This window comes from Arachis stenosperma, chromosome 2 (genome assembly GCF_014773155.1).
Source record: "Arachis stenosperma cultivar V10309 chromosome 2, arast.V10309.gnm1.PFL2, whole genome shotgun sequence".
In the NCBI taxonomy this organism is placed as follows: domain Eukaryota; kingdom Viridiplantae; phylum Streptophyta; class Magnoliopsida; order Fabales; family Fabaceae; genus Arachis; species Arachis stenosperma.
Genome location: NC_080378.1, coordinates 115,391,072 through 115,415,759, shown reverse-complemented (window position 1 = coordinate 115,415,759; position 24,688 = coordinate 115,391,072). Strand labels below are relative to the sequence as shown.

The 24,688-nt window shown below is 39.0% G+C and overlaps 1 protein-coding gene and 1 pseudogene across 3 annotated transcripts; one reads left to right on the top strand and one right to left on the bottom strand.

Annotated features, from left to right (window-relative positions):
* The first annotated feature begins 10,059 nt into the window (after positions 1-10,059).
* Positions 10,060-15,094, top strand: LOC130961981 (uncharacterized; annotated as a pseudogene).
* A 2,222-nt stretch (positions 15,095-17,316) lies between these two features.
* LOC130962774 (disease resistance protein RPV1-like) lies at positions 17,317-22,673 on the bottom strand. Of its 3 annotated transcripts, XM_057888944.1 has the most exons (6): positions 21,861-22,673; positions 19,250-20,348; positions 18,864-19,163; positions 18,086-18,766; positions 17,828-17,892; positions 17,508-17,747 (listed from the first exon to the last, which is right to left on the bottom strand). In XM_057888944.1, the coding sequence occupies exons 1-5, from the start codon at positions 22,346-22,348 to the stop codon at positions 17,839-17,841; spliced, it is 2,622 nt and encodes an 873-aa protein (XP_057744927.1). In that variant the 5' UTR covers positions 22,349-22,673; the 3' UTR covers positions 17,508-17,747; positions 17,828-17,838. The 3 variants fall into 3 exon arrangements, with proteins under 3 accessions (XP_057744925.1, XP_057744927.1, XP_057744926.1); XM_057888943.1 differs by having other exon boundaries at positions 17,828-18,766; positions 21,861-22,670; XM_057888942.1 differs by having other exon boundaries at positions 17,317-18,766; positions 21,861-22,666.
* Positions 22,674-24,688: the final 2,015 nt, after the last annotated feature.

Here is a 24,688-nt window from a genome sequence, read left to right as displayed (position 1 = left end):
GGAGTCTTCAAGATGATTAAAGACGGAAAGATTGTCGACATGCCCAGGAAATGATCTCTTTATGTCTTGATGGTTTCAGTGGCTAAGAGAAGGGGGGGTTGAATCTTAGCCCCCTTTTTGCTTGCTGACACTTGCTGGACTTAGAGAAAGCTTTTCTGTTTTTAGCTCGTCCCTAGTCACGAGACATTTTCATTTTGTCTCGTCATTTGACACGAGACATTTTTAATTTTTCATTTTGAACAGTAAAAACAGAATTGAAGTAGGAAGAGAGAGAAGGTAACACCCAGATATATCCTGGTTCAGCTGCTAAGTGCAGTGCAGCCTACATCCAGTCTCCATCACAACAATGGTGGAATTTCACTATAATCATCCAGATTACAACTTGTAAAGTGCTAACCCAACTTACAAGGGGATTCCCACAGAATCATGAAACACAACACAGATGTACAAAGGAACTCTAAGACATCTATGGCTTTTTCTTTTAATTTTGCACTCTCTGCCTTTTTCCGCTCTATGGCTTTTTCATACAAACCTCATTGTTTGCCTTTTTCCATGAGACTCAAGACATGACAAAATTAAACAGAAAAATATTAAACAGAAAACATTGAAGGAGAAGAAGAACTGCTAGCTTAGGTAGCTCTGAGAACTCTGTGCCTTGCACTCTCAAATCTTACTCCTTGAATCAAACCATGACTGTTCACTTCTTTTATAGAGAAGTGAAGCCTTCACAGTTGAAACACAAACCCGAGCTCAGCTTTTTTTCCTTCACAACAAAACCGGTTCGGCCACAAAGAGAGAAGAGGTAACTCATGCAAAAACCAACATGCAAATACCTCTAGTCCTTCCTTGGTCATCACTCTTCATCAATCCGAGCGCTCCATCCTTGGCTTCCTATCCAAGATGGATTTCTGGCCCTTGATGCTTCATGATGATGATGACTTCATCTGCTTCAATCTCTGCCTCAACCATCACTTCGCCACTCTAGCTACTTTCTGTGGTGGTTGAGCAGAATCAAAGACAAGCCATGCCTCCAAAGATCTTCCTTGCTGGCCGAGTCTTCATCCTTCTTTTGAGTATGAAGGATCCGAGATTACCTCACCAAATCTTACCAGATTAGGTGATAATCTCAGCCACAGCATACTTTTCTTTTTCTTTTTCGTGCCATCAACTCGATGGTCTTTAGGCTTGCTTTCCTTTCCTTTTGGTAGCTCCAAGTAGCTTCCATGGCTTCCTGTGTAATAACCGAAGAGAAGAAGCAAAGGTAAGAGAGAGGAGAGAGAAGTTTGAACACAAACTAATGGGTAATAACAAAGTGAAATTAAAGTCCCACTTCCCTAGCTTAGAGTGGCGTGTATCATTATGATCACCATCATGTCAATCACACTTTCTCTCTCATGTTCCCCATGCTAGTTAATTAAATTTCAAATCCTTCAAAAGAGTGAAATGGAATCTGTTGGAAGCATTAAGGCTTTGCTTCATGGATTCGGGTAAGGCATGGAAGCATTCATTAATTTTGGGCTTGGTTGCAATAAGGTTTATTCTTGGCCCAACTAGTAACAATTGCTTCCCTGATGGATTTTGATTTCGGATCAAACATAGGAAGCTTTCTTTGGGCTTGTAGTAACAATATTAATCTAGCCCAGTTAATCATCACAATAATTCAGCCATATATCATTGAATATTTTTGAATCAATGCTGAATTGAAAAGCAAATTCACACTTGGACTTTGCAACATTTCTTTTGTTTTTGTTCGGCCCAAATAATAATTCAGTTTCATAGCATGAGAAGCATGTAGCAAGGCTAGTTGGGCTTAATCCAGAATTTCATTTTCGGCCCAACACAAAATCTGCACAACAAAATTATTAATTAAGCAAATATGAGTTGAGATCAAATTAATAATTTTGTAATTAAATATTTAATAATGTTTGTTCATCATCAAAATTAAATAAGAGTTTTCCAAACTCGTCATGTCTTTTGGACGTCGGGTAGCTTTTGTAAAAGTTTGTGAAACTCTGCTTTTTAAACCGTTTTATAGAACTTTGTAAAAAATGACTTCTTGGGCCATTTGCTCGGCCAGTGTAGTTAGTACTTCTTGTTCATATGATGTGTTCGTGTCTTGATTTGACGTCGCTTTATCGTTATCGATTTGTCGCTTGCGTTTGTTTACCGTATTATTGGTATTTTAGTTAAGCCGGGTCGTGGCTTTTGATGTAGCCGTTCGTTATGGCGTTAGCTTGGGGGCTCCCGGGTGATCAATCCCGAGGCCGTGTATCGTGTTACTCGGCACGCGTTGCGTGGAACTCGTTTGCGCGATGAGTTGATCAAGAAAAGCAAACAACATAAAAACTTTGACAAGTATGATTTATTCGGCAGTTAAACAAAGGTCTAAAGTCGTAATGTACAATATCAAGTTAACTACTTAGCTCGTTTGGTCGCCGAACCGGCATGTAAGCTAAGAGTAAAATCTTCTCAGGTTGCTCGCGTTCCATGTTCTCGGGATCTCTTTACCATCGAGCTTTTCCAACTTGTAGGCGCCGTTGCCGATCACCTTTTTGACTCTGTAGGGACCTTCCTAATTTGCCGCAAGTTTGCCTTCTCCTGGGGTCGGTAAACCAATGTCGTTGCGCCTTAGGACGAGATCGCTTTGTTCAAATTCTCTTTTGAGCACTTTGGTATTGTAACGCAGGGCCATTCTTTGCTTCAATGCTGTTTCTGACAAGTGGGCCATCTCTCTGGCCTCATCCACCAGGTCCTTCTCCACAGCTTCCTCTACTACTTTTAAGAGCAGTCGTGGGCTCAGTTTGCCGACTTCCACGGGTATCACCGCGTCTAGCCCGTATGTTAGCCGGGGGATTTCCCCGTGGATGACTGCTTGGTTGTTCGGTAGGACCAGAGGACCGAGGCAAGTTTGTCAGCCCAAGCGCCTTTTTTATTATCCAGGCACTTTTTGAGTCCTAGCAGAATGACCTTGTTTGCGGACTCGACCTGGCTGTTTGTCTGAGGATGTTCTACCGAGGATAATTTCTGTCTTATGCCTAGGCCGGTGAAGAATTCTGTGAACTTCATGTCGGTGAACTGAGTCCCGTTATCCGAGATGACGACCTCTGGGATGCCGAACCGGGTTATCACCTGTCTCCACATAAACTTCCTGCAATTGGAGGAGGATATGCTAGCTAGTGGCTCGGCCTCTATCCATTTGGTGTAGTAGTCGACGGCGACTATGAAGTACTTGACTTGTCCTGGTCCAACTGGAAAGGGTCCCAAGAGGTCGACTCCCCACTGTGAGAAGGGTCGGGAGGTCGTTAGGAGACTCAGTTCGGAAGCTGGTGCTCTGTGGAAGTTGACGTTCTCTTGGCACTTGATGCATTTTTTCACGAATTCTTTAGCATCTGCCATCATGGATGGCCAGTAGTACCCAGCTCGGATTAGTTTCCTCGCTAGTGCTTTACCCCCTATGTGATGGCCGCAACACCCCTCGTGGACTTCCCTGAGTACGTAGTCCGTTTGGTCGGGGTGTAGGCATTTCAATAAGGGTTGGCTGAGTCCCTTCCTGAACAACTGACCCTGGATGATCGCGTACTTGGCTGCCTCCCTTCTCAGTGTCTTAGCGTCTTTTTCGTTGCCGGGGAGTCTGCCGCTTTCCAGGAAGCTAGTGATGGGATCTAACCAGGAGGGGCTCAGTGTTGACAGGTGTAGAGTAACTGCTGGCTCCTTCATCATACCCTGAATGAGAGACCGGTTGCCTTCTCCCGGTTTGGTGCTGGCCAACTTGGATAGGAAGTCTGCCCGTGTGTTCCTTTCCCTTGGAACGTGTTGGATCGTGACCTCCTCAAATGGCTCGCTTAATTCCTTGACCTTTTCCAAATATTTTTGCAATAACGAGTCTTTGGCTTGATAGCTTCCGTTTACCTACGAGGTAACGACCTGCAAATCGCTGCATATTTCCAGCCTCGTTGCTCCGACTTCCTCTGCCAGGGCCAAACATCCCAGGAGGGCTTCGTACTCTGCTTGGTTGTTCAAAACGGGGAACTCGAACTTAATCGATTGCTTGTAAATGACCCCCGCTGGGATCTCTAGGATGATTCCGGCACCCCCAGACGTTTGGTTGGAGGCCCTGTCAACATGGAGCCTCCACCGTATGCCCGTGTCCTCGGTTGGCTCCCCCGTTACTTCTACCAGGAAGTCTGCCATTGCTTGCGCCTTGATCGCATGCCGGGATTCGTACCGTATATCATATTGGGAGAGCTCGATGGACCAGGTCATCATCCTTCCTGCTAGATCGGGTTTTTGGAGCACTTGTCGGATTCCTTGGTCCGTTCTCACAACAATCTGGTGTCCTTGGAAGTATTGTTTTAACCTTCGAAAAGAGGTCAGGAGCGCTAGAGCTAGCTTTTCCAATTTGCTGTATCTCAGTTCCGCCCCCTGTAGGGCTCTGCTCACAAAGTAGACTGGTTGTTGAGCCTTCCCCTCTTCTCGCACCAAAACCGTAGCCAAGGCTTCCCCCGTTATGGCTAGGTATAGGTAAAGTGGCTCTTCTGCCTTGGGCTTCCTGAGCACAGGGGGTGTTGCTAGAATTTCCTTGAAGTGTCTGAACGCTTCCTCGCATGCGGGAGCCCATTCAAATGCTATTTCTTTTCTCATCAGATTGAAGAAGGGCAGGGCCTTTGTAGCCGAGGCTCCGAGGAAATAGGATAACGAGGTGAGTCGACCTGTCAGTCTCTGGACGTCCTTAACACAGCCCGGGCTCTTCATTTGGAGTATTGCTTGGCATTTCTCAGGGTTGGCTTATGCTCCCCTTTGGGTTATCATGAATCCTAAGAACTTCCCAGCCTGCATGGCGAAGGCGCATTTGAGGGGGTTGAGCCTCATGCCGTGTTGTCGGAGAGAGGCAAATACGCTTCCTAGGTCGCTCAAAAGGTCATCAGGCCGTGTAATCTTTGCAAGGATGTCGTCTACGTAGACTTCCACTGTCTTGCCTATGAGGTTGCCAAATATTTTGTTCATCAACCTCTGGTATGTTGCTCCCGCGTTTTTCAGGTCGAACGGCATCACTTTTTATCAATAGGTTCCCCCAGGTGTTATAAATGCTGTCTTGTCCTCGTCGGGCGGTGCATCAGTATCTGATTGTAGCCGTAATAGGCGTCCATGAAACTCAGATATCGGTATCCCGCAGCCGCGTTGACGAGTGCATCTATGTTGGGTAGGGGAAACAGTCCTTGGGGCATGCTTTGTTGAGGTCGGAATAGTCTACGCACATTATCCATTTGTCACTGTGCTTTTTTACCAGAACTACATTTGACAGCCAGGTCGAATAATCTAGTTCTCGTATAAAGCCTGCTTCTAGGAGGCTGGCCGTCTGCCTGGCCACCTCCTCTGCTCTCTCTTGCGACATCTTTCTTCTCCTTTGGGCCACTGGATGGGTATCCGGTTTGACAGCCAGGTGATGCGACATGACTTCGGGGTTTATGCCCGACATGTCGGCTGGTGTCCAAGCGAATAAATCTCCATTGGCCCTGATCATTTCTACTAAGGGCTCTTTCAATTCATGTGGGAGGTTCTTGTTAACAAACGTGAACTTTTTCTCCGTGTCACCGACCCTGAACTTTTCCAGGTCCCCCTCTGGCTCTGGTCTGGGCTTATCGTTGACTCTGGCGTCTAGGTCAGCGAGGAACACTCCAGACGCTTCTTTAGACTTCTTCCTCAGGGAGAGGCTGGCGTTGTCGTAAGTAACTGCCGTTTCTAGATCTCCCTTTATGGATCCTATCGATCCGTCATCGGCGACGAATTTCATGACCAGCTACTTCGTGTTGATTACCGCCTCAACATCGTTAATCGTCTTCCTCCCCAAGATGATTTTGTAGGCTGTGGAATCCCGTAGAACTACGAACTCGGCCATAGTTGACCTTCGGCCTTGCCCCTGTCCCACGAAAACTGGTAGAGCTATTACCCCATCTGGCTTGATGAAGTGATCGCCTAGCCCTATGACCCCGTGCTGGTGAGTCGATAGGTCGGCATCCCGCAACCCCAGTGCGTCAAACACGTTGCGAAACATAATGTTCGAGTCTGCTCCCGTATCCACAAGGATTCGTTTGACGAGGCCGTTTCCCACCATGGCCGTGATGACCATGTGTGAGTTTTCAGGGGCCTCGTCGAACCATTGATCTTCTGGGCTGAAATAGATGGATGGAGGCTTCTTGGAACTTCGCACCAACGAGGAGGAGACTGCCAGGACCTTGGTGTCTTTCCTGTGCGCCGGCCTTGACCTTGGCGCAGTGTTCTTGGCGGTTACCACGTTTATCACAGTGTGGCCGTGGTCATCTTCTGGCTCTTGTCGCCGCTTCGCCGATCGGGTTTTGCCTTCCTCATCTTGGTCGCGATGTCGTCTCCTCGGCTCCCTGATAAGATGGGAGAATTCAGCTAGTTTACCGTCTCTTATCGCTTGTTCTAGCGCATCCTTCAAATCGAAGCAGTCCTGTGTTTGGTGGCCATAGCCCTTGTGGTTGTCGCAGTATAGGCTCTTGTTTTCCCCGGTGCGGTCTTTGAGTGGTCGGGGCTTCGACAAGATTCCTTTCTCGGCTATTTGCTGATAAACTTCCATGATGGGGAGAGTGAGTGGAGTGTAATGGGTGAATTTTCCAACCCGGGAAAACGGCCTGGGTGCCTTGCTTGAGCTGCCGTCTCTGGCATGCTCCTTCTGCCTTTCTCCGTTACCTTGTTGTCTGGGCTGATTGTAGAAGGGCTGCCGTTTGTTGGCAGCCACGACCTGGGTGACTTCCTCATCATTTATGTATTCTTTGGCTACGGTTTGTATCTCGTGCATCGTGCATACCGGCTTTGTCGTGAGGTGCTTCCTGAAGTCTTCGTTCAGGAGCCCATTTGTTAAGCACAAACTGGCCACCGAGTCGGTTAGGCCGTCGATCTCCAGGCATTCGTTATTGAACCGGTCCAGGTACTTTCTGGTCGGCTCCCCGTGTCTTTGGGTTACCCCGAGTAGGTTGATCGGATGTTTTGCCTTTGCTATCCGGGTTGTGAATTGAGCTAAGAAGGCACGGTTGATGTCCGAAAACCTATAGATGGATTCCTACGGGAGGCCGTTAAACCACCGAATCGCGGGTCCTGCCAGGGTGACCGGGAAGGCGCGACATCGGACCTCTTCTCCTACCCCTTCTAGATTCATCCTGGCCTCAAAGGCCGTCAGATGCTCCAGGGGGTCTTGTGTCCCGTCGTACCTCATGTCCGTCGGCTTGTCAAAATGCTTTGGCAGCCGGACCTCGAGGACGGAGTGGTGGAATGGGGTTGCACCCATTATTACGGGTCGTCGTGTTCTCTCGGACCTGCCTTTGCCCCCTCCCGTTCTTCTTCGTTGGCACGCGTTCTTCTGTTACGGGAGTATATGAGGGGGTCGTGTCGTCTTCTCGGGCGCTCGCTATCTTCTTGACTACTTCCGGTCTCGTATGCTGGGGTGGACGCACGCCGGGAGTGGCTTCTTTGGGAGGTCCTCTCCCGACTCTCGAGAGAAGGGGAATAGTCTGGGTCAGAGGTATGCTGGGTGCGTTCCTGCTCCGCCAGCTGACGCTCCAGGTTCTGCACCCTGTGGCGCAGCTCTTGCATTATTCTGGCACTGTCGCCGCCGATTCCCTCGAAGGGGCGCCCTTCGGCAGCTCGTGCGGTCATCCTGGCCCGTCGTGGGGGGGGGGGATCTTGCTCGTCTTCTGGAGGAAGCCGCAGAGGCTGCCCCCCTGGGATTGGACCTGCCATCGAGCTCTGCCGCACCAGTCGCGATGTCCATCTAGGCCGCGTTCCCACAGACGGCGTCGATGTACGGTTAGTCGGTTACCGGACAGTTCGGGTGGTGATATGAGATGGTGAGGAGCACCTTGGTCAACGTGACTGCGCGGGAGGTGATCAACTGGGAATCCGAGGTCTCGACGTGGAGGAAAAGGGGGGTGTTACCTGCAAAGACACTCCGACGCTCTAGTCAGTCAGGTGTGCAGGTGTGAAGTGGATAGGTGGTATGTGACGTACCTTGGGGGAAGGGCAGGTCCTTCCCCATTTATACCGTGTCAGAGGTGGGCCCTACAAGAACAGGCCCACCTTCTTCGAGACCTCCTTTGCACAGCTGTTACGAAGCTGTCAGGGACGCGTGTCCGGGTCGGCGACCGGGAGCTTTGCTCCCAACCGTTCGGGTCGGGTGGTGCCCGGGTCGGGCCGGCCCACACTCAGTTTGGGTCAGGCCGTAACAAGTACTTTCTAGGGATTTCGGTTTGCATATGGCTGAAAAACATTTGTTGCTTATTAGACTAATATTGACCTTGTATGGCTTCTTTGTTAATCATCAATTGTCTTGTTGTGTTCCCCATTGTTGCTGAGTATTTTTGTTGCAACTTACAAAATTTTATTGTCGCCATTTTGATAACAATAAGACATTCTGTTGTACAAATTGTTGTGCATGCAGAGATTGTTTGTTTCTTTGATTATTTCATAAAATAAATCTCTCTACTTTTCACATTGAAAAATCCGATCATTTTGGTGAATGGGAAAATGGGTATACAGCAACCTTACATGCCTTGCTTGTGAACAAAGAGGTGTTAGATTTGTTCCTTGGTAACAACATGGTTTGTGCCATGTTAATTGGCTTTGCAGATGAGCATCATAATTGCAGATGTCCATTGTTTTATGTATCTGTATTTCATTTATCTATCATGGAGGATGCTATTGATATGAATTACATTAACAGTTCTGCTTCTCAAAAGGTTCAAAATTTCTTAACTGTTAATGTAAAGAGGAGACATGTCTATTCCATGGTAGATTATTTGGAAACTTTTGACAGAGGATGACTTGTGCCCATTTTATAGATGAAATTAAGGAATTTCTTTAGATGGAGTCAAAGGATCCTCTTTCTCCTGTGTCAAAGAGGCCAAAGCTCTTCTAGAGTTATTTCCATTTTAACATCTTTTATTGATGTTTTGTTTAGGTTTTTCTTGGATGTATTTATGGTTTAAGAATTAAGATTCTAACTGTGTTTTGTGCTTCACACCGAAAGAATTGGGATGAGTTTTTGAAAGAATTCCTTTGTAATTCAATTCTCACAACAGTTGTTCAATTTGGAATGAATGTGATGTTATTAATAGTATTTTTAATTTCTTTTACATTAAAAATACAAGATGCGGGATTAAGATGGACACAAATAATATTTTTGCATCTAAGTTAGACTGTTTCATCAATTGGCAAACACATATTTAATTAGATTAAGAGAGAAAATTAAAAAGTATACCATACATGTGAATAGTGAACTAAGACCCTTGTTTTTTCTTCTGATGATGATAGATATGCAGAGTATTAAGCTATCCAATTCAGTAACCAGTATTATAACTGTAGAAATAGAGATCATTAACCTGATCAGTACTTTCTTTTATCCTGTTTCAGTGACAATCTCTCCAGTGCATAGCAACACAAGAAAACAATAAATCGAAACGATGCCATTGATAATTTGATGTAACACAACTTCATTTATCAAGTATGATTATATTTATAAGCAAATTATTTTAGGAAACCAATCTCTACATGCACAACAATTTGAATATCAGGTACTCATATTATGCAATTCAAAACAACAAAAATAAATGTAATTAGACAACTTGCATAAATATAGTGCAAAACTACTAATTTTCGGAAGCATATCTACATAAGAAGAATAAAACTTTTATTGTCATGGGTCCAAAAAGAAAAAGCAGAAACTAGCTACGATCAAAGGCTAGACTGATTAGTAGAAACATGTTTGAAATTAATTCTCATCTCATAATCTTTTAAGCTACTGCATAAAAGTCCGAAACCGTTCCTAGTTTCCAACCTCTATTCATTTATTCATTTAGATAATCACGACTTAGACTTCAGTGGCTTACATAAAAACCTTTATTCATTTATTTATTTGTTCTTTTTTTTAAAAGAAGAAAATCAATTATTTTTATTTATTTATATTCTTAATTAAACTTTTTCAGTGCCACCCAAAAGTCCAGCTTGTAAAAATTCTTTTGATTCTGAGGTGCAGGGAAGAGATAAAGGGGTTGTCACAAAGTCACACAAGCAGAAAAATTTTTGTTATTTTAAGGAAAACATTAAAGGGAAACCTTAATTCTCTCATAGAAAACACAACATAGTTCAGTAGCTGTGTTTGATGACTTCTTTTGGTTGCTCTTCAGCAGGGCTTGTCTTATAGCAAGAACTTGCCATGTTCAGCAACATTTTCAAGGTAACTAACGCCTTTTTTTATAGAATCAAAAGTCATTGCAAAATTTTTAGATTTTTTTTTACTGTGTAATGATATTGGGGTTTTGATGTGATGGTTTCAGTGGCTAAGAGAAGGGGGGTTGAATCTTAGCCCCTTTTTGCTTGCTAAAACTTGCTGGACTTAGAAGAGACTTTTCTGTTTTATCTCGTCCCTAGCCACGAGACATTTTCATTTTGTCTCGTCACTTGACACGAGACATTTTTGTTGCTGCATCTGAATAGTAAAAACAGAATTGAAGTAGGAAGAAAGAGAGAAGATTACACCCAGATATATCCTGGTTCAGCTGCTAAGTGCAGTGCAGCCTACATCCAGTCTCCATCACAACAATGATGGAATTTCACTATAATCAGCCAGATTACAAGTTGTAAAGTGCTAACCCAACTTACAAGGGGATTCCCACAGAATCATGAAACACAACACAGATGTACAAAGGAACTCTAAGACACCTATGGCTTTTTCTTTTAATTTTGCACTCTCTGCCTTTTTCCGCTCTATGGCTTTTTCTTACAAACCTCACTGTTTGCCTTTTTCCATGAGACTCAAGACATGACAAAATTAAACAGAAAAATACTAAACAGAAAACATTGAAGGAGAAGAAGAACTGCTAGCTTAGGTAGCTCTGAGAACTCTGTGCCTTGCACTCTCAAATCTTACTCCTTGAATCAAACCATGACTGTTCACCTCTTTTATAGAGAAGTGAAGCCTTCACAGTTGAAACACAAACCCGAGCTCAGCTTCTTTTCCTTCAACCAAAAACCGGTTCGGCCATACAGAGAGAAGAGGTAACTCATGCAAAAACCAACATGTAAATACCTCTAGTCCTTCCTTGGTCATCATTCTTCATCAATCCGAGCACTCCATCCTTGGCTTCCTCTCCAAGATGGATTTCTGGCCCTTGATGCTTCATGATGATGATGACTTCATCTGCTTCAATCTCTGCCTTCAACCATCACTTCGCCACTCTAGCTACTCCCTGTGGTGGTTGATCAGAAACGAAGACAAGTCACGCCTCCAAGATCTTTCTTGCTGGCCGAATCTTCATCCTTCTTTTTGAGTATGAAGAATCCGAGATTACCTCACCAAATCTTACCAGATTAGGTGATAATCTCAGCCACAGCATACTTTTCTTTTTCTTTTTCGTGCCATCAACTCGATGGTCTTTAGCCTTGCTTTTCTTTCCTTTTAGTAGCTCAAAGTAGCTTCCATGGCTTCCTGTGTAATAACCGAAGAAAGAAGAGGAAAGGGATGAGAGAGAAGAGAGAAAATATTCAATGGATTTAATCAATAATCAATGAACAAAGAGAGAGAGAGTAAAAGTGAATTCAAGTTTCCCACTTTCCTTTGTTGAGTAGCGTGTAGTGTCATAATAGCCATCAAATCAATCTTCTCTCTCTTTCTTATGTTTCCAATGCATTAATTAAATTTGAAATCCTTCAAAATAATTAAGTGGAATCCGTTGGAAGCTTCATGGATTCGGATAATGCATGGAGGCATTCAATAATTTTGGGCTTGGTTGCAATAAGAATTATTTTTGGCCCAAATAAAAGCATTTGCTTTCCTGATGCATATTGGATTCGGATCATGCATGAAAACAACTTTGGGCTTATATCAATAATGAATAAAGTTGGCCCAAACAAATAATTCAGCCTCATAGTGTGGGAAATATTCAACAAGGCTGAGATAAAATTATTCCAATGGGCTTGCATCATATAATTTAATTTTCGGCCCAATTCAATTCCTGCATTACAAAATTATTAATTAGCATATAATCAAATAACATTGTATTAATAATTTTGTAATTAGATATTTTAATAATGTTTGTTCATCATAAAAATTAATTTGGAGTTTTCCAAACTCATCATGATGTAAAATATTTATGTTTTGTTTAAAATTTCAAAGTATGCTAGCAGTAATGAATTGGTTTCCTCCAAATGCAAATTGGATTGTAAACTGGCTTAACTCAAAGCATAATAGAGTAACTCAATTAGAAGACAAAATTGGCTATGTTATGTTTTGTGACTTTGTTTTAGTAACTTTTTTGTTACAGTTGTATGACTGAGAAATTTGAACATCAATACATGCATAGTTTTACAGTTGATTAACACAATTTGTTTGTTTGTTCTTGAAGTCTTGTTTATGGCAGGGTTCTCAACAACTGTTGTTCTCTGTTGCATGGAAACCAGAGATCGTTAGATATCAATATCCTTGTCTTAGTCCGATTCTTGGCGAGGAATCAAGAAAATCACAAAATGAGTGGTTAAATTTGAACCAGTTTGCCAATGTTGACTTCACAGCTCAAAGGCCGATGCTTGTTGATTCCCAAGGTGTGCATGCTGCTCATTGAAGTGTTATATAGTTTCGCCGATTATTTCCGTGTACTATTAGAACTTAGAATATTTGTGAGGTACATGAGTTATGTATTCTTCTATTTTCTTTCTAGTTGTCTCGTGGCAAATGTAGAAGCTTTGGCTAGTTTCCCCAATTGAGTTCAAATTCTTGTAATCTCCTCTTATTCTTAGTTAATTATAGTAAATATTTCTCTTCTGTATTTTGGTATGTGGATGTTGGATTTAGTTCATTTTAGGTATTGTAGTTACAAGAAAGGTTGTGTTATTTCGACATGATGATCAAGGCACCAATGACTTACTTCAACTCTTCAAAAGGGTGATCAGAAGTTTGGTTAGAGTATAAGCTCCAAGGACTTGTGGGTTAAGGCACCGGCGTTAAGAAGGCATGACCATGATGTTTGACTATTAGTATTTACCCGTTTACAAAAGCTTCTACACTATGTTTGTCTTCTTTAGATTTCATTAGCTGATAAATTTCTTTTGGCTGCATTTGATGCTGAGATAAATGTAACTTATTCTTATGAAGTCTATTTTGCTTAATTTCGTTCATCTTTTGTTGCAGCAACATTCCCAAACACAATTATTTTCAGCTTTGACATTGATGACTGTCAACAACTGTTTACACCTCTTAGCTATCAAATCGGCGATACCCTAAAGCCTTTGCTAGATGTTTTTCAAGACACTGCTCTAAGTTCAAAGATACAAGTTCATCTAGATGGTCAAGTTACATTTTTGGGTTCCGCGATTGAGATGAAAGATTTTCTTTCTCTAGTTGCTGAGTCATACTTATCACAAATCTCATATATGGGAGAGACAGTCTATTCTTGTTCCACACTACAGTAGGTATGAATTTGTTGATTTAGCTTCAACTGCATGCTTGAAATTCTGATTGTTTCTAGAAAAAAAAAAAGGACTATTTATGTTACTAAAAGCATACTATTTTGTAGTTGCACTTGAATATGTCAACTGTGTTTGTAACACACTACTAATCATTGTTTAATGAATCTTCTTTTGAGTAGATTTTTCAGTTTGTATCAAGGAACAGACTTTACTGAGATTTCTCTATGGCCAGGTTGATCATGAACATGTATGCAACAAAAACCAGAAGTCATTCCTCCACAATGGAGATTCATTCTACAATAACTGTTCCTTTAAGAAGGTATTCAAAACATGATTTCTTTGACAGTTGACCCCTTCTCCTGATTTTCGCTCAATGTTACCCTGAGAAAATTAAATTTTTCCATCTTTCATAGCATTTAAAATGTGTTTTTTTTCCCTCTGCTGTTTCAAGATGAACCACTTATTATGTGTAGCTTTAACTTGTGTTATCAAATCAAAAAAGAACAAAAGAAATTGTATAATCTTTCTTATGTAATGGCTAATGTAATATCTTGGTAACGAAATGTATTAAGTTAATGCTTTTCTCTTGATTTACAGTCCTGAGATAGTTAAAGCCAAGCCATTGACAAAAAAAAAAAAAAAGAAAATTGTGACCGAGAGGGATCTCTACAAGAAGAACTACTTACACGTGTGTGAGAGTCTTCTATCCTTGATGGTTGACAAGAGACAGCACCGGAAAACAGCAATTCTCTCGCTAAAGAAATCCTGCCCCGAGCTTCCACACCTTCTGACACAATTTTCTGTTGGCATTGCTGGTACTGGCCTTGCTGTCCTGCTTTCTGTCGTCTGTAAACTCGCATGTGGGAGAGTTCCCTTTTGCACATCTAAGCTCTTAAATACTGGATTTGGATTCGGGCTAGTTTGGCTTTCTTGGGCAGTAAGCAAGCTAAGGGATACAATCACCAACATAAGCAAGCATGCAGGGAAGTTAGGACTAAAAGATGAGGGAGCAATTTGAAAGGTGGATAAGAGTGTAAAAGAAGTTTACTTTCGAGCTGTGGCGTTGCTAGCTCTGGCTGTACTGAGGCTTGCTTGAGTACTACCTCTAACTGCGTGGTTGCGAAAACGTTCGAAGGAACACTGAATTTGTTGGATGTATACGGGCCATGGCTTTTGGTGAAGTGATAGCAAAGCTGAGAAATCTTGGTTACTTTCAAGCACTGAGATTGTGAATGTTTTGGCTTGATCAGCACTTGGCTATGTTATTGCATAGATTCAATTATTCAAGCTACGAATATAGTAATTGCTTGAAATTAGCACTTGGCTATGTTATTGCATAGATTCAATTATTCAAGCTACAAATATAGTAATTGCTTGAAATTGTGGCAGCAAAACAAAGTGTAGTGTGTGATGGTTTTAGTGGCTAAGAGAGGGGGGGGGGGTTGAATCTTAGCCACTTTTTCGCTTGCTAACACTTGCTGGACTTAGAAGAAACTTTTCTGTTTTTAGCTCGTCCCTAGCCACGAGACATTTTCATTTTGTCTCGTCACTTGGCACGAGACATTTTTGATTTTTCATCTGAACAGTAAAAACAGAATTGAAGTTGGAAGAGAGAGAAGATTACACCCAGATATATCCTGGTTCAGCTGCTAAGTGCAGTGCAGCCTACATCCAGTCTCCATCACAACAATGATGGAATTTCACTATAATCATCCAGTCTCCATCACAACAATGATGGGATTCCCACAGAATCATGAAACACAACACAGATGTACAAAGGAACTCTAAGACATCTATGGCTTTTTCTTTTAATTTTGCACTCTCTGCCTTTTTCCGCTCTATGGCTTTTTCATACAAACCTCACTGTTTGCCTTTTTCCATGAGACTCAAGACATGACAAAATTAAACAGAAAAATACTAAACAGAAAACATTGAAGGAGAAGAGAACTGCTAGCTTAGGTAGCTCTGAGAACTCTGTGTCTTGCACTCTCAAATCTTACTCCTTGCTTCAAACCATGACTGTTCACCCCTTTTATAGAGAAGTGAAGCCTTACAGTTGAAACACAAACCCGAGCTCAACTTCTTTTCCTTCACAACAAAACCGGTTCGGCCATACAGAGAGAAGAGGTAACTCATGCAAATACCTCTAGTCCTTCCTTGGTCATCACTCTTCATCAATCCGAGCGCTCCATTCTTGGCTTCCTCTCCAAGATGGATTTCTGGCCCTTGATGCTTCATGATGATGATGACTTCATCTGCTTCAATCTCTGCTTCAACCATCACTTCGCCACTCTAGCTACTTCCTGTGGTGGTTGAGCAGAATCAAAGACAAGCCATGCCTCCAAGATCTTCCTTACTGGCCGAATCTTCATCCTTCTTTTTGAGTATGAAGGATCCGAGATTACCTCACCAAATCTTACCACATTTGGTGATAATCTCAGCCACATCATATTTTTCTTTTTCTTTTTCGTGCCATCAACTCGATGGTCTTTATGCTTGTCCTCCATTTCTTTCGGTAGCTTACATTTGCTTCCATGGCTACCAATATTTTCTGTGTAATAACCGAAGAAAGAAGAAGAAAGAGATGAGAGAGAAGAGAGTAAAAGCAATTCAAAGTGATTATACAAATTAAATGAACATAACTTGCTTTTACTTCCCTGGGTTGTTTAACGTGCAGCATTAATCATAATGATTCCCATCAAATCAGTTTCTCTCTCATTGTTCCAAGGTCTGCAATAACTCCATTTAATAAAATTTGAATTCCATCAAGGAATAAAAGTGATATCCGTTTGGAGCATGCAACCATGAACAAAGGGAATGGGTTTCTTTTGTTAATAAAACAATGTTGTGCCCCATTGCCTTAGGATTTCGGACCAAGCATGCAAGATGAATTGGGCTTATGATAGTTTGATTTTTGGCCCAATAATAAGAACAATAATTCAGTCATAACAAACAAAATATTTTTGCATCAATGCTGAATGTATTCATGAAATACTTGGGCTTGCAATTTTTTTTCTTTTTGTTTTTCGGCCCATGTTAAAAACCTGCATCACAAAATTATTAATTAACATATGATTAATGAAGATTGAATTAATAATTTTGTAATTAAAATATTTTAATAATGTTTGTTTATCACAAATATTAATTTGGAGTTTTCCAAACTCATTAGTGTGTCATATGAAATTTTAAATTTTACATGCAAAGAAAGTCTCATAAGTGAGTGTTAGGAATTCTTATAATCTCTCATAATTAGAAGCTTTGGCTAGTTTCCCCAATTGAGTTCAAATTCTTGTAATCTCCTCGTATTCTTAGTTGATCATAGTAAATTTTTCTCTTCTGTTTTTGGGTATGTGGATGTAGGATTTTAGTTTATTTTAGGTTGAAGAATGTTATCATTACTTTTTATGAAGAAACATGATAGTTAAAAGTAAGGATATGTTATTTCTTGAAAATTCAATGGAGGCAGACTTGGATTATTGGTTGTATTATGTTGGTTTCAGGGCTTGAATGATTACTCAAACCATACACTCATATCTACTAATAAAATATATTACTGTCTTATTATATGGTCATTATTTTAGTTCTTAGAATACATGGATATGTCAGCTTGTCAGCCACACAAAACAATAAATAAATATGAGAAATTTTGAATATTCAGAGTTTATAGTTGACAATGACTAAAAGAATTTATAAAAGGTAGAATATTATTTAAAAAATATATTTGAATTGTTTCTGATTTCAGTTATTTAAACTGTGATACATAATTGAAAACGTTAAAAATGAAATAAGAATCTTTGATTGAATATTCACTCTCTTTTATATTAAAAGCTATATAAGCACTTGATTAAAATCATTTACCAATGAGTCATTCTAGAAAAGTTTGTCATAAGTTGATCAAGAATTTTCTTTCAATTTCATATTCATACAGCAAGTGATATCAGTGGAGTTTTGATTTTCCTTTGCTCTTCCGGATCATCATACTTTTTACTTCGTCCAGATTTATCCCTGGGATGGGGTTATGATGAGGCTTCAAGTTGAACTCCAATTCAAGATTTTGAATGGCATCCAAGAGAGTTGAGGCATACATTGGAATAACCCCACACTCTTTGATAAAACAATCTTCATCATTTTCTCTCCTTATTTGGACTCTCTTCCCTTTCTTAGGTCTATCAATACTGAATCTGAATGACATCTTTTGGTTGCAAGTGCTATCATCATCATCACTGCCACCTCTGAGTCTGCACCTCTCAATTTCACTCAATATGTTTTCACTACCAAATGGATCAGTCCATATTAAAACATGATCACAGCAACATCGTCGTTTAGAAACAAAGTTTAGATTTTTACTTACAAAAGTGTCCTTTACGCCATCTCCGAAGTAGCGGTATTCGCACTTGATATTGACAAGATCCAATTCTTCAAAATAATAAGGAGGTAAGTTTTGAGAAATAACACAACAGAAGAAGAAACCCAACAACTCGTAATAAGGTTGATGAAGTTCAATTATTATGGATGCTCCTCTTGTTTCACATCCGAACCACTTTGGAACTTTGTACCCAGGATAACAAACACAACCTAACATTTTATGATAATAATAATAATTTATCACCTGATCTGGATCTGCTGACAACAATAAAACATTTCTGAATATTGTGAGATGAGCATCTTCCATAATATCATTCACTGACTCTTGTTCCAATCTCACACAATTTGCAAATGAGATCTTTCTCCTGTTCAAACTAAATACTGCCTTCAAATTGAATATTGTTTCAAGTGATGTGCAATCAACAGCATAAAGCTCTTCAATAGATGGTGGAAGTTCTGGTATAGATCGAAGACTACTACAACCACTTACGTCAAGAGCCCTTAACCTTGATTGAGCTTTGATGTTGCGTGGGAGATCAATTAGCTTTCTGCAATTACTAAGACAAAGATACTCAAGAGAAAAAAAGCTACATATTTCATTTGGTAGACTTTTAATTCTCCACAAAGAGATATCCAAATCCGACAGTTTTTCTGATGACACTGAAAATTTCTCCAGGCTTAAACAATTATAAGCATAAAATGTTTTAACAGACTTCAAATTGCTTTTGACACACTTCAATTTTGTGCAACCAGTAAGATATAATTCCTCAAGAGTTTGGATGGATAAAATAGATGGATGAAGTTGACATAGTTTTTCACAATTCCAAAGATCTATAGTCTTAAGCTTTGTTGCTTTACTGAAATCTGGAAGCTCTACCAACTTTTTACATCCATAAAGGTAAAGCACTATCAAATTCGGAAGTTCCTGTAACAATTCAGAGATACACTCATCACATTCAAAAATCCTCAATTTCCAATCGAAACAAAACGGCTATAAATGAAGTTCATGTTGGTATTAGTACCTGCGTTCCATCCCAAAGTTTAGAAATTTGACTGTTTGGCATCCTAAGCTCAACAAGCTGCTCCACACAAAACATTGATGATAGAGAATTCAGAGGATAACTATTCCACTCCAAATACTTGAGTCTAGCAGAAAATGACTCCAAGGGTATGGGAATGTACACATTCAACTGTTTTTCATCCCGTGGAGCATAAAACTTAAGAAACCTTAGTTGAGGCATATTTTTAAAGGTGTCAGCATCTAAGTGTAGATCTCCAATTTGAGACAGGTCTATCATAATACCTTCAACTAAATTTTTTCCCTTCAAAACAAAAAACTTATAGTAAGAAAAGGCTATTGTATTAGTTCAAAATAAGTAAAAACAAAATGAGTGTACCGTGTACTTACTTTGCTATTTTTCAATAAATTGTGAAAATCTTCAGGCTTATTTATTCGAGTGAGCTCTGTAGGATCTTTATTTGATTCTTGGCGAACGACTTCCCAACCCATTTGCTGTATCAAGTCATGCATTTGTATTCTATTGTAGGAAATAGTTATAAGAGCTTTACTTTCAAGATTGTCTATTCCAACATCCGCATAGAAACTACATGAGTCTAGAAACCTTATGACATTATCCTTGCATTCTCCTTTGAAAAAGCATGCAATGTCAAGGAATATGCTCTTGTCCGAATCATCTAATCCATCGTAGCTCAATTTCAACACATTGAAAATCCTCTTATCAGGGCAACTCTGGAGTTTTTTTAGTGCATTTTTCCAAACTACTGCACTTTTTGAGCATAAAAAGGAGCCCAATACTTTTAAGGCTAGTGGAATGCCATTTGCATAATTAACTGCCATTTGTGAAAGCTTTTCGTATCCATTTTCAGGATAGATTTTATTAAAGGCTTTTATGCAAAAAAGCTCAAGGGAGCTCTTAAAGCTCAATCGCTTGACCTCGTATATTCCATGTGCTCTTGCAGCAATTAGTATCTGCTTGTCTCTGGTTGTTACAATGACCCTACTAGCTGGTGCCAAGCAGGTTTGTTCTCCAGTTAGATAATCTAATATATCTGATGTATCCACATCGTCAAGTACTATGAGAACTTCTTTCTGACTCAATCTTCTCTCGTAAATGGCAGATATTGCGTTGGCAGGACCTTTCACAAGGAGATTTTGTTTCTTCAGCAGTTGAGAAAAGAGTTGCTCATACAAATAATCCAGACCGTGCCTTTCTGATTCTTCTCTGACATTTTTCAAGAAGCAACAACCTTCATACTGTGAGGAATATTTATTGAATATAACTTGAGCAATGGTTGTTTTACCTATACCGCCCATGCCCCAAATTCCAAGGATTCCAACATCATTCGGCTCCATTTTTGCCAATAACGATTCAATAGACTTAACTTGTTCATCAATTCCAACAGCACCTTTGGATTTATTTGGACAAATAGGCGGCAACTTCTCATTGACAACTTTAATAATTTTTTCAATGAGCTCAACTTCATTTCTATCATGTCCCATAAAGAACAAAAAAAGGCAGATATATCACAAATTCACACTATAATCTAGAAGAAATAGATTAAACAACAATGAACACAAAAGTAATATAAAGAAAATGAACAGGTCTAAGCTAATGATATTAATATTTAAAACACTTTAATTTTTTCTTTTTCTTTTTTTCAAATCAAGATTGCCAGGATATCGTCGTTTCTTACTCTAAATTCTAAAATACATTGACCCCTTCCTATTGAAAACCAATAAAGGTGTAGTAGTTTACAAATTTCTCATCAGTTGAAATTCAAAAGAAAAACCTAAGGTGATTTTTGTCCAGTAATGTACAGAGGTGCTTCAGGTTTTGATGAAAACTAAAATGCTATAATTCTGTTTGCATTAATAAATCAACTTTTTTTGCCCAAATTTTCTCTTTTATATATTTTCATCTACTATTTTGTTAGCTAAATTTTAACTGAAGTTTCCTAATAAAATCAAATAAATAAGAAGAAATAATGATCTTATATATAGGGGAAAAATATGTTATTTACCTATCTATTATCTATTATACAGAAAATTATCCAAGATAAAAAATAAACATATATTTCAATAATGTAATATTTTAAAATAGGTTATATAAGTGTGATCTTTTGGAATTTGTGTTGAATAAAATATGACATCACTTTAAACAACCAATATATATATATATATATATATATATATATATATATATATATATATATATATATAAATGACATCGCTTTGAGCACTTTGCTAAATGCTATGACTGGAGTGTCCCATTCTATAACAAAGAATGCAGTGTTTCATATATAAAAAAAAATTGCAAAGAACGCTACATTTTGTATGTACTACTATGTAGTGTTTCATTTACAAAAGATATTAATTAAATAATAACAAAGCTTGTATTGAAGAGGTATGTATAATTCGTCTTTTCTTTTTCCTTGCAACATCCATTATTTTAAATTTTTTAAAAAAGCTTAAATATAAAAAAAATTAAGAAAATATTATAATACATATTTTAATTTTTTTGAATAATTTTCTCTGTGTTATAATATAATATTACAATAGATCAATTAAAATTAATACACTACTAGAAAATTTTTGTTAGTGTTGATGAAAAAATACTTAGATGTGTAGCAATCCTGAATTTATATATATTGTTTGGATCTAAACCTAGTTATTACACACAAGCATATATTCCATGATGAATACTTGAAAACTAAATAAAAATGAGCTAATAACTACTAGATATGTATATATATAATGTATCCTTTTTTGTGTGTGTGTAAATGTAACACAATAGTATTAAACTAGGGGTAACACTAATAATTATATGATGAGAAAATGTAACACTAATAATTATATCTCTAATACTTCATAAACCTCCATTGTACACATTGTATAAATATTTCATTGACTCCTCATACTTTCCCTAAATTAAAACATAAAATAAAGAGTCTAAACAATGAAAGCATGTTTTTTCCTTTGTTTGGAAGTAAATTTTGACCTGATCAAGGTTGATGGATAATGGATTCCAGACAAATCAGCAGCCTTTCTTAATGCAGATCTCCAATTCTGCACCTTTGCCATGTTTTCTCTATACTTCTCAGTGTGGACATCAAAAGCCTCTTCAAAAGTTCGTTTCTGGTGCCTTACATGAGAAGGATCAACATTGTAAAAAACAGGTACCAGAGTCCTTTGATATTGTTCTTTGCATTCAATAATCTTCACAAGCTCCTCCATACACCATCTCGAAGAAGCATAATCTTTCGAGAAGATGACCAATGAAATGGAAGATTCCTCAATTGCTTGAAGAAGTGCGGATGAGATCTCGTCTCCAGCACCAAGATTTTCCTCGTCAACAAAGAAACTAATGATTCCGTCATCGCGCAATCTTTTTATCAAATGGCAAAGAAAAGAAGTGCGAATTTCTCCTCTAAAGCTTATGAAGAGATCATGTTTGATTAAAGGAACATTGAAAGAAGAAGATGCCATTGAAAGTTGGACAGAAACCCTAGTGGTTGATGATGCTTGTAGTGTTGTTGTATGCGTGTGATTCCTTAGCTTGTTAAGGGTTAAATAAAGAAGCAAGTGAAGTCAAGTCAACGAAGATATATATAGGTAGCTAGGTTCTTCAATTCCTTGTTGTTTCTTCGTTGATTCCTCTTCATTATTGGAGATTTGGAGCTCTCTATTATGATAGCTTTTAATGAAATCTAAAACACATTATCGTGTGGTTGTGCTTGTGTTTCGTGGGTGGCTACTTTTTCCCAATCCGCCATAAATTTGATGTAACTCCATGCTTTGCTTTCCTTTTCTTTCGTGGGCTCATCCCCCTTCAACTACACCATAAATTTCCAGCCTATTATTCACGTTGTTTAGATTCTCCATTGTCTACCTAGCGAAGCCGATTCTCACATAGTAACAAATAGAAATCACATCTTACTATAATATAATATATGCATAAACTACCACTGCAAATTACGATGAAAAAAATAGCAATTTGTAAACTACTATAGAAATGCATGGGCCTATAAGTATCAATAATGCAAAAACTAAGGTGATATGTGACAAGAACTAGTCTTCAAAATTAACCAAGGAGAAAATGCAAAAAAATACTATGTGAAAACTGACAAGGCTGATCTAAGGGGCATATGAAATCACCTGGAGGATGCGGATTGAGGGTTCACTGGTTTAGATTCTGTTTTCTTGTAATTACATACTTTTTTAAGTTTCTTCCTCAAATTAGATGCACTAGCTTTCTTTTAGCTATTTTGGTCTTTAAATTACATGTACTAGCTTTAAATATCTCTTCTTGCTTGCTTGGTCTTTACACCCTCATATAATCTCTCTTTCATCAAATGAGATTACATTTAAAAAAAATGGTATAGTCTTTTGTGCATTCTGTTATCAACTCTGTATAGAAATCATTACAGATCATATAGGTTTCTTAGTTTGAGAGCAAACTGATCTCAAAACTTATTTATTTTAAAATGTGGTGTTTTTACTAGGAATGTGTACCTTGATCTGTTTAAAGGTCAATATTTTGGTAAAAGAAGATATAAAAGGAAGGTGCATATACAATATTATTGCATTAATATTCACCAGTTGTTGCAAGTCATTCCTTATTTAGCATTAATATTCTAGTTTGCAGAAAGACCAATATATTTACAATGAGTACTTTTTTCAAAAAAGCAGAATTTACCTTATACTATTACTTAGGGGATGATATCAAATGCAAGAATTCCTGAATTGCCTTTCATACTATCCATCCACATTATTGCCCAGTATTCAGATAGCCATTGAGATACACAAAAGTGAATGTAGGTACATCAGTTTGTACTACAAGGTGGAATTAGGCCATGAAGCTTTTGCTAATGTTGAAATAGCTAATGCAGTGTTCCCCCTTGCTGCCTTCTTCTGAGTCACTCCAGCTTCTTCAGTGGAGTTTTGATTTTCCTCTGCTCTTCCAGATCATCATACTTTTTACTTCGTCCAAATTTATCCTTGGGATGGGGTTATGATGAGGCTTCAAGTTGAACTCCAATTCAAGATTTTGAATGGCATCCAAGAGAGTTGAGGCATACATTGGAATAACCCCACACCCTTTGATAAAACAATCTTCATCATTTTCTCTCCTTATTTGGACTCTCTTCCCTTTCTTAGGTCTATCAACACTAAATCTGAGTGACATTTTTTGGTGGAAGCTCTGGTATAGATCGAAGACCACTACAACCACTTACATCAAGAGCCCTTAACCTTGATTGAGCTTTGATGTTGTTTGGGAGCTCAATTAGTTCTCTGCAATTACTAAGACAAAGATACTCAAAAGAAAAAAAGCTACCTATTTCATTTGGTAGACTTTTAATTCTCCAATCTCCACAAAGAGATATCCAAATCCGGCAGTTTTTCTGATGACATTGAAAATTCCTTCAGGCTTGAACAATTATAAGCATAAAATGTTTTAAGAGACTGCAAGTTGCCTTTGACACACTCCAATTTTGTGCAACCAGTAAGATATAATTCCTCAAGAGTTTGGTTGGATAAAATAGATGGATGAAGTTGATATAGTTTTTCATAATTCCAAAGATCTATCGTTTTAAGCTTTGTTGCTTTACTGAAGTCTGGAAGCTTTACCAACTTGTTACATCCATAAAGGTAAAGCACTATCAAATTCGGAAGTTCCTGTAACAATTCAGAGATACATTCGTCACATTCAAAAATCTTCAATTTCCAATCAAAACAAAACGGCTAAAAATGAAGTTCATGTTGGTATTAGTACCTGCGTTCCATCCCAAAGTTTAGAAATTTTTTGGCATCCTAAACTCAACAAGC